This window comes from Orussus abietinus, unplaced genomic scaffold (assembly GCF_000612105.2).
Source record: "Orussus abietinus isolate OABI.00-Male unplaced genomic scaffold, Oabi_2.0 scaffold1183, whole genome shotgun sequence".
NCBI lineage: Eukaryota > Metazoa > Arthropoda > Insecta > Hymenoptera > Orussidae > Orussus > Orussus abietinus.
Genome location: NW_019395324.1, coordinates 1 through 9,309, shown reverse-complemented (window position 1 = coordinate 9,309; position 9,309 = coordinate 1). Strand labels below are relative to the sequence as shown.

The 9,309-nt window shown below is 35.0% G+C and overlaps 2 protein-coding genes across 2 annotated transcripts; both read left to right on the top strand.

The window, feature by feature from the left end:
- Positions 1-291: 291 nt before the first annotated feature.
- LOC111674240 (nuclear pore complex protein nup54-like) lies at positions 292-2,144 on the top strand (the record flags this gene model as incomplete). Its single annotated transcript, XM_023433725.1, is given in 3 exon segments — positions 292-500; positions 668-766; positions 1,872-2,144. Coding segments are annotated over 3 exon segments (581 nt in total), but the record flags the coding sequence as incomplete, so codon positions are not given.
- A 2,422-nt stretch (positions 2,145-4,566) lies between these two features.
- Positions 4,567-9,270, top strand: LOC111674241. The gene is made up of 2 exons (XM_023433726.1): positions 4,567-4,766; positions 8,501-9,270. The coding sequence occupies exons 1-2, from the start codon at positions 4,674-4,676 to the stop codon at positions 8,771-8,773; spliced, it is 366 nt and encodes a 121-aa protein (XP_023289494.1). The 5' UTR covers positions 4,567-4,673; the 3' UTR covers positions 8,774-9,270.
- The last annotated feature ends 39 nt before the right edge of the window (positions 9,271-9,309 follow it).

Below are 9,309 nucleotides of genomic sequence, written 5' to 3'. Positions count from 1 at the left end.
AAATATAATTTCTATATATGTTTATAAATCATTGAAACTAAACATGTCATTGAGATTTTCAACAAATATTTCAGATATTTTGATTGAATGAAATCTATAAGAAATCTTAAAAAATCTGTCGCTTGAGATATTTAGCAAAGATTACAAAGAGATATTTAAAAATTATTCTATGCTACTAGAATTTGACAAATTTATTCCTAATCAACTACTGTAATGCAAGTGGATTAGATATCCTTATTCCTGCACATTTTTATTATTAACGAACTTCTGATAGCCTCTTGTATGTATTAGGTGGAGGCTTACATGCAAGAGCTGGGTTAGGTAATGGCAGACCGGAAGCTGCAGCCGGTCTTGGAGGAATCCTTGATGGATCTGCAAATCCTGAAGCAAGAGCAGCAGGAGGATTATACGCAGGTGCAACTGCGGGAAATGCCGCAGCTTTTACAAAGAACGTACAAGTGATAGACCGAAAGAAGTCAGCTCAATTTCAGAAAGTAAAGGTATGAAGCTACGAAGAAATTTCTATTAATTTCAATGAATTCGTATTTGGAGCCTCACGGTGAATTCCGGCGGGAATTCTTTTAATCACTTTTCTTTTAATAATTCCTCTGTATTTTATTAACATCGTTTTTTAGTAATGGGTCTCATCAAGATGATTTTATTTTAGGTTGTACCTGCAGCGTTTCCCAATACCGGAGGATCAGCAACAGCAGCCGCATCAGCATCATCGCAAGCATCAGCAAACACGATTGAGAAACAAAAGGACGTAGGTATCTAAAACAGGAAAACCACTTGTGTCAATATAACTAAAAGTTAAAGGGATCTCCGCGTTGGAACAATTACCTGATAAGATACAGAGAGTTATCGTAAAAAGGTACCCTTGTATGGCAAAACAAGACACTGCAACGAATGAATTTGTTAAACGCACTTAAGAAGAGTCGCAAAGCGTATTTAAATGTTGTATATAGTAAAGTCCATAACTTTCAAAGCGTTTATTACAATTGCATAGGTGCTACTTACGTCGAGTCGATTATGCACGTACTTCAATGTGTTAGAAGATAGTGTACTGAACTTACCCTTCTGCAGAAATGCTGAAGTGATGCTTATAAAAAAATAGGATAGTTTTTTAATGTAGCCTGACACATGTTTTACAGAATAAAGACACTTCGTTTTCGTTGTTATTTTGATTCTCTGATATTAAATCTTTTCGGAAAAACAGCGGGGGTTAAACTTAAATACTATTGAAATAGAGAAGTTTAAACGAAAATAATAAATATTGATAATGGAACGACAGTTAAATGCAAAATGAGGAAATAAAACATTCATTCCTATCGTTGCAAGCATTTATTTAGCTTCAATGTGTAGGTGGTAAATAATAACTAGTTATATAAGTTATATATAAATAAAAAAGTAGGTATAAATAAAATACTTCAATATGTAATGGCAACCTTCTCAATCTGCATATGATGACATTATCATGGATTTACTTGGATACACGTAACGGAGGAATTAATTATATCAATGATTGATCCCGTCAGTGAAACAATCATAAGTAACCATCATATGTTGTTGCATGTATACATAAAAAACCTTTAAAAATGAAATACTAGGAAATAAAATATATAAATTGCAGTATCGCGTAAATTCTTCTTTCGTGTACAACTTTTTTAACGTTCTCTCATTAATCTCTGTACTCTAAAAGGCATTTGCAAAAATAATTCCGTGCATTCTTTCATGAATTTCTTAACACTGTTGTACCTTAATACTTGGTTAGAAATACAATGGTAATGTTATATATTAGTTTCTCCGCCTCATTTCGCTGTATATTTTTTTTTCGTTGTAACAAGTATGAAACATTTTTCTTCGTGCAGCTCAACGTACAACCTATACAAGAAGTGTCTGCACCTGCTGTATCTCAAGCTGAGCTTTTCGGAGGATTATATGCAGGCGCAGATACTGGAGTAGCAGTTTCAAAAACAGTTCACAAAGTCCATGTTCCAGTTTCGAAAATCGTCGTAGAGAAGGAAATCATTTCTGCTGCACCTGTTGTGGCTTCGGCTGGAATCCAAGGAGAAGTCAACACAGACGCAATGACAGGTAAACATTTAACAATTCGCAGTTATATTAATAAATATATTCAATAAGAACAGGTGTAGACACTAGAGATTCCACATATTAGTTACAAAGGGTAAATTTACTTTCTAGTAAAGTGAAAAAAAATAATTACATTTATTGTTATCGAATATAAGTCACTAAGTACCAGTTCGCGATTATTATCGCGATGAATAGCGTTGAAAATTATGTGAAATTAAATTTTGTCGACGTTGTTGGTAAATGTTCTGACTTAAAAGAATGCAACTGTAGAATGTATGAACCCTAGTAGCACAAAATATTTCTCCTATATTTTCTATATATTTAACGAATATCCTACATTTTGTNTAGAAATATATAGAAAATATACGACAAATATTTTGTGCTGCTAGGGTAGTAAACAATATTGTTTGCGACGTTTCATACGTTCAATCTTGAATTATTCGTCGTCCTGCGAGAAATTAATAGAATTAATTTTGTCGTAAGCGTAACAAGGAGGGGAGGAAATTTATTGAACGGAAAAGAGGATAAGATGAGAAAGAAGATGAGAAATAGTTGTGTTTTACACAAATGCAACGAGAAAGCGATAAAATATCCTGGGCAGGGAAGAGGAAATTCTGATGAGAAACTTGGGATCGCAACGATCTCCGGAGAAGCAGAGTAACCTTTCCTACCCTTCAGACTAAAAACAGAAAAAGTGATTAATTTCCATTGTTCTTATTCCACTTATACCATATGCGCACATCAAACCGGCGTGGTTTCTTGACTTGTGACCTTGCGTCAATACGCAAGTCAAGTAGTTCTTTCGCATTCGCCGTACAATGAAGACCGAGACAAATAAATATCTGTCAAAACATAAATAAATATCCTCTACCTTTAAACATCCCTTTTATGTTAGATTCATAATTTGCAAAGCGATATCCTCCTTTTGCCCCAGACGTTTAAATCTCCAGATTTATGGGATAATTCTCCATTGGCCGCTCTAAACGGTCGAAAACAAGATAACTGTAAATATTTTCAAACATTTCAGATCGGCAGACATACAAATCACTTCCACTGGTGCAATTTTATCAGACAGATTGCAGATTATTTAATCCTAAACACTTCGCACAAATGCGCTCAAAGAAGGTGAAGATCATTCAATCCTAAACATTTTGCACAAATGCGCTCAAAGAAGGTGCAGATCATTCAATCCTAAACATTTCGCAGAAATGCGCTCAAAGGAGTTGCAGATCATTCAATCCTAAACGGTTCACACAAATGCGCTCAAAGAAAGTGCGAATCATTCAATCCTAAACATTTCGTAGAAATGCGCTCAAAGAAGGTGCAGATCATTCAATCCAAAACGTTTCACACAAATGCGCTCAAAGAAGGTGCAGATCATTTAATCCTAAACATTTCGCACTAATCGCAAAAATGCGCTCAAAGAAGGTGCAGATCATTCAATCCTAAACATTTTGTAGAAATGCGCTCAAAGAAGGTGCAGATCATTCAATCCTAAACGTTTCACACAAATACGCGCAAAGGAGGGACAGATCATTCCATCCTAAACTTTTCACACAAATGCACTCAGAAAAGGTGCAGATCATTCAATCCTAAACATTCTGCACAAATGCGCTCAAAGAAGGTGCAGGTCATTCAATCCTAAACATTTCGCACAAATGCACTCAGGAAAGGTGCAGATCATTCAATCTTAAACATTTTGCACAAATGCGCTCAATAAAGGTGCAGATTATTCAATCCTAAAACATTTCGCAGAAATGCGCTCAAAGAAGGGGTAGATCATTCAATCCTAAACAGTTCGCAGAAATGCGCTCAAAGAAGTGCAGATCGTTCAACCCTAAACATTTCGCACAAATGCACTCAGGAAAGGTGCAGACATTCAATCCTAAACATTTCGCACTAATGCGCGCAAAGAAGGTGCAGATCATTTAATCCTAAACATTTCGTACAAATCACAAAAATGCGCTCAAAGAAAATGCAGATCATTTAATCCTAAACATTTCGCACAAATCGCAAAAATGCGCTCAAGGAAGGTGCAGATCATTTAATCCTAAACATTTCGCACAAATCGCAAAAATGCGCTCAAGGAAGGTGCAGATCATTTAATCCTAAACATTTCATACAAATCACAAAAATACGCTCAAAGAAGATGCAGATCATTTAATCCTAAACATTTCGCAGAAATGCGCTCAAAGAAGATGCAGATCATTAAATCCTAAACATTTCTCAGAAATGCGCTCAAGGAAGGTTCAGGGCCGAGTATTCTATCCCCATATTCAACCAACATCGTACCGTGTGATCGTGCACACATTGTTCGTAGCTCGTGACTCGTTACGAGAAACGTCGCATCGAGGTGCGAGTCATGTTGGTACTTTTCCTGGGGAAGCGAGTGTAGCGAGCATAGGCGTTTGCGTGTGTGAGTTCCAACCCGTGTTTCTTATTGGTCCATTCACCTGAGATGTCGATTCCCCTTCTCCGCTTGGCACCGGCAACTCGTAGACTCTTTGAAGAAATGATTCGCAGAGCTCGAGGCTTTTAAGGGCGACCTGCTGCCAGTTGATGTGAACATTTCGAAGAGCATGTTGGAGGTCGTGGTGTTTTTCGCGTTGGTAGCCACTTCTGGGGCGATCCCGCAAGAGTACAAGATGAAGAAGGAGGTCCAGGCCGAGGGTGTAAGTTGAAGAAACCTTGAATGGATCACTTGCCACGGATAAAAAAAAAAGCATTAAAAATCATTGCATCAATAAAATTGATAATTAGAAAAGTTTTCTCTGATCGTCGACACCGATGTTGCTATTTCATGCAATTTGTGTAAGTTGAAGAAACCTTCAATGGATCATTTGCCACGGATAAAAAAAAGCATTAAAAAGCATTGCGTAAATGGAATAGATAATTAGAAAGGTTTTCTCAGATCGTCGACACCGATGTTGCTATTTGATGCAATTTGAGTTTGTTACTTATGGTTTCCCGGAAATGGTCGGTCTTGACAATTAGGGTGATTGCGAACTTACGGACATTATATCTAAAAGAAACAGTGACGTTTTGGAAAGTGCACCAAATATTGTTTCGCGTGATTTATTCTGGAAGGTATCACTATATCATTTTTCATGATACGTGGGAAATCACACTTTACCCTCTGCTTTTCTTTGTTAATGATTCAGGAGGATATGATTGGGATGAAAGTTAATTTAAAGGATGTTTAAAACACGTAAACCGTTAAATGACGACAAGCGGTCATGTCGTAAGTTTTTACAAATTTTGTCCTTTGAAGGAAGGTGAGGCTAAAAATAATTTAATTGTTATTACGTTACATTACGTTTAGAACTATTAATTTCTTATTAATGTGGAAAACCTGCATAAAATATTTCTTCATTATTGTTTGACTAATCAAAACTCTAATGCCAATGTTATATAACTATTAATGAGGTGACAAATTGTTTGATGCTATTTTATTTTACTTGACCGTTGTATTTTAATCGCCAGGTTACATATTTTTGTAACAAATCATTTCCTTTATGAAATGCATTATCAAGCAAAGATAAATTATTAAACAATGTGATCATTTATTTCAAAAATCAATAACGTGGATTAAATCGTAGAGCCTGTCGCGATTTTACCGATTTACGAATAACGGAATCAAATAACGGCATAAAGCCGCTATTCAAATTAAAGCTATGTACCTATATCATTCTCTCGCAATAATAAATTGACTTTGTTCAAATGAAACAGTACGTAATTTAAAGCTTCGCTTTTAAATAATAAATAACAATACCACTGTCATTAATATTTTCTCCCAAATAATGACATACTCTCCTTAATTTTTTCATATAATTCGCGACGTTTTGAAAAATTCCATACAATGATAAGGATATATTAATTAATATGGTACTATTTTGTGAACAATTTGCAGTTCTTAAATTGTCAAAAATTCTGATTATATAAATTTATAGTACATGACCATAGTTTTCAGTTAAAAGAAATACTTCTGTATCAATCTCGTTATCTACTAAGAGACAGGTTTTCCAATCACGATTCCTAGTTACACAGGTCTTACATATTGGTAGTGTACATTACTCATGTCTCGCTGAAAACAAGATGTAGTGAAAAGGAAAGAGATTTTTAAACTTCTCATAACCAAGAAATGCGGACAAAAGTTCCATGCCGCGACCATGAAAATTGGACGAGAACTGGTTTCTTGATACTTTATTTTGCTCTTATTTCCGGATTACCTTGGAACAACCTAACTCATACGCACTAGTCTTAACTTCAAACCATCCCGTTTCATCAAAAAGATGACGTGACAGCAAAACCATCGGTCACCAATTTAATAAATTCCCTACGCCATCTTTTCGATTCAATACCTTAATTATTTTCTAAGAAAATTAGTATTATTGCCATTATTTTAAGAATTTTTCAAAAATAGAGCTCACTTCAACAGTGAAAAGGACTAAACTACCATTCGTTAAAGCTTTGATAATTAAAAGAACTCTTACCACTTTAAATTAATTATATATAATATTATAAAATTGTCTCTTAAGATTATGTAAATAATTTGATACGTCTTTGAACCACATTTTTATTGAATGGTGTGTCATAAAAATTATTGGAAATAAAATGTATGCAATCCTGTTGAGTTCCAGGTATTTAGAAATGGATTCCTAAAAGTAAAACAATAAGTATGTATTTCCTTTTTATGTAATTTCTTGTAAGGAGATTTGAACTAGGAGGCACATGAAACGGTTGTCTGCGAAACACTGATCTTATTCAAGAAGAGTTAGAAAGCCTAATTAAAATATGTTGCTTTTACTCTTGAAATCTAATAACTTGTGATATTTTCCTGTCATTTTTCATCTCCCGTTGTTATTTCAACGTCACATTGGTTTTTTACTTTTCAAAATTAATAACTTGCGATATTCTCCTGTCATTTTTCACCTCCCGTTGTTATTTCGACTTCACGTTGTTTTTTTACTCTTTAAATCTAATAACTTGCGATATTCTCCAGTCATTTTTCACCTCCCGTTGTTATTTCGTCTTCACGTTGTTTTTTTACTGTTGAAATCTAATAACTTGTGATATTTTCCTGTCATTTTTCATCTCCCGTTGTTATTTCGACTTCACGTTGTTTTCTTACTCTTTAAATCTAATAACTTGCGATATTCTCCTGTCATTTTTCACCTCCCGTTGTTATTTCAACTTCACGTTGTTTTCTTACTCTTGAAATCTAATAACTTGCGATATTCTCCTGCCTGACCAGTTTTTGTGCACCACTGCGGTCTCCCGCTTTATGATTTCAAGTTAAGACGTAAAGCAACGGTTACCTACAGTGCATACCATAATGCAAAGTCACAATGCAATGCACTTAGAAATAATTCCCACACGCAAAACAGCATTTCACATAATTTTACCAGAAAAAGAGAAATTTCGTTTGTTTTGGAGAAAGGGAAATGAGATATGCCTTGACAAAAAACCACTTGGCAATTACTTAGAAAGCAACTGCTGATGGAATGCTGAAATTATATATTTAAAAAAATCACCTAATCTTGAAGTGCATACTTTCTAATCTATCGTATAGGATTGAAATGACAAATTCAAATTTAATTTTCTGAAACATTCAACCAGCGCCTTAAGGTGATACGAAAGTGGTGTCAAAGATGCGTTCGTGAAACTACTCTCAGAACTGTGTGCATTGAATCGATTCAAACTTTACAATACAAAAATGGAGGGTATAACGAAGGTCCTGAAACTCTTGAAATTCCAATTTTTTTTTAATTTGTTAATAGGTATTTTTAAAAATTTATATAAACAATGACATTTCGTCCGTGCCAGGACCTTCCTTATAGCCCTCAAATGCACATTGTGACATTTGAAACGAATCGATGCACCTAGTTCGAAGAAAAGTATCACAAACAATTGTCCCCTCAGAGGGCATTCTCATATCACCTTAATCACGTTTAAATATACTTATCGACAAGAATATACAATCAACACGTTTTTATTTTCTAGTTGAATGTATTACTCCGTAGAGAAGTATTTTGACTTTATAATTACATACCATTGCATATACAGGGTAAAAAGATTAACCTCAATTCGATTGACAATTAATAAAAGATTCTTTTTTAGCCGCTGCCGTTCCTACAATTTACAAATGTCGGTATTCCATAGAGGAGTAAATTCCTAACAGTATTTTGACTTTATAATTGCAAATACAGGATATAAAGATTACCCTCAATTCGATTGACAATTAATAAAAGATTCTTTTTTAGCCGCTGCCGTTCCTACAATTTACAAATGGCGGTATTCCATAGAGGAGTAAATTCTTAACAGTATTTTGACTTTATAATTTCAAAAACAGGGTAAAAAGATTACCCTCAATTCGATTAACAATTAATAAAAGATTCTTTTTTAGCCGCTGCCGTTCCTTCAATTTACAAATGGCGGTATCAGGGTGAACTTTGGAGGATATCACGCGGAAGCAGGATTGGGCGGTCTTTTGGGAGACTCTCGTGCAGGGGGTGGATTGCATGCCAGTGCAGGAACTCCTTTCGGAGCTCATGCATCCGCAGGATTAGGAGGACTTCTCGGGGGAGACAGTGGAACGGCAGGTAACAATATAGTCCAGAAACAACAATCGGCAAAGATGGGCATACCAACAATAAGGAAAACGGCGCATGTGTCGTAAATATCGCATGTTAAATTCGTGGTTCCATTGCACACATCCATTACACTACAAATGCCCAAATAACAGCGTCTTACCATTAAAGCGTTCATGTTATGTGTCTTTATATTTCATAAATACTGCAATCAGTTTTTATTTTATCAACAAGGCTTTAATTAATGTATCTTCATTCATTTAATTACTGACAAAAAATCCCATTTCCTCCTTCGTAGCGAAAAAGTGCACACCAGTTCGTTACTTAACATTAGAAACTTCTAACATACACATGTGTCACTTTCACATCTTACCTCACAGTGCATTCGGCGTTTACATTGTACGACTCCCACTCATTCTTCTATCATATGTAAACCTGAAGAAATAAATTCAAACGTATTTGTGAGAAAATTTTCATTCCTAAAAACAACCTCAAAAGTGGGCTTGGATTTTCTTGTAATTTTTTCGTGATTTCATTTCCGACTATTCCCTAATAGCACAAAATATTTGTCCTATATTTTCTATATATCTAACGAATATCGTACGTTTTGTAAATATATAGCAGA

Bases quoted from the DNA above. Each gene is read 5' to 3' on its own strand.
- LOC111674241 (XM_023433726.1), top strand. From the start codon at position 4,674: ATGTTGGAGGTCGTGGTGTTTTTCGCGTTGGTAGCCACTTCTGGGGCG. The intron at 4,767-8,500 runs GTAAGTTGAAGA...ATTCTTTTTTAG, and splicing joins AGGAGGTCCAGGCCGAGGGT to CCGCTGCCGTTCCTTCAATT.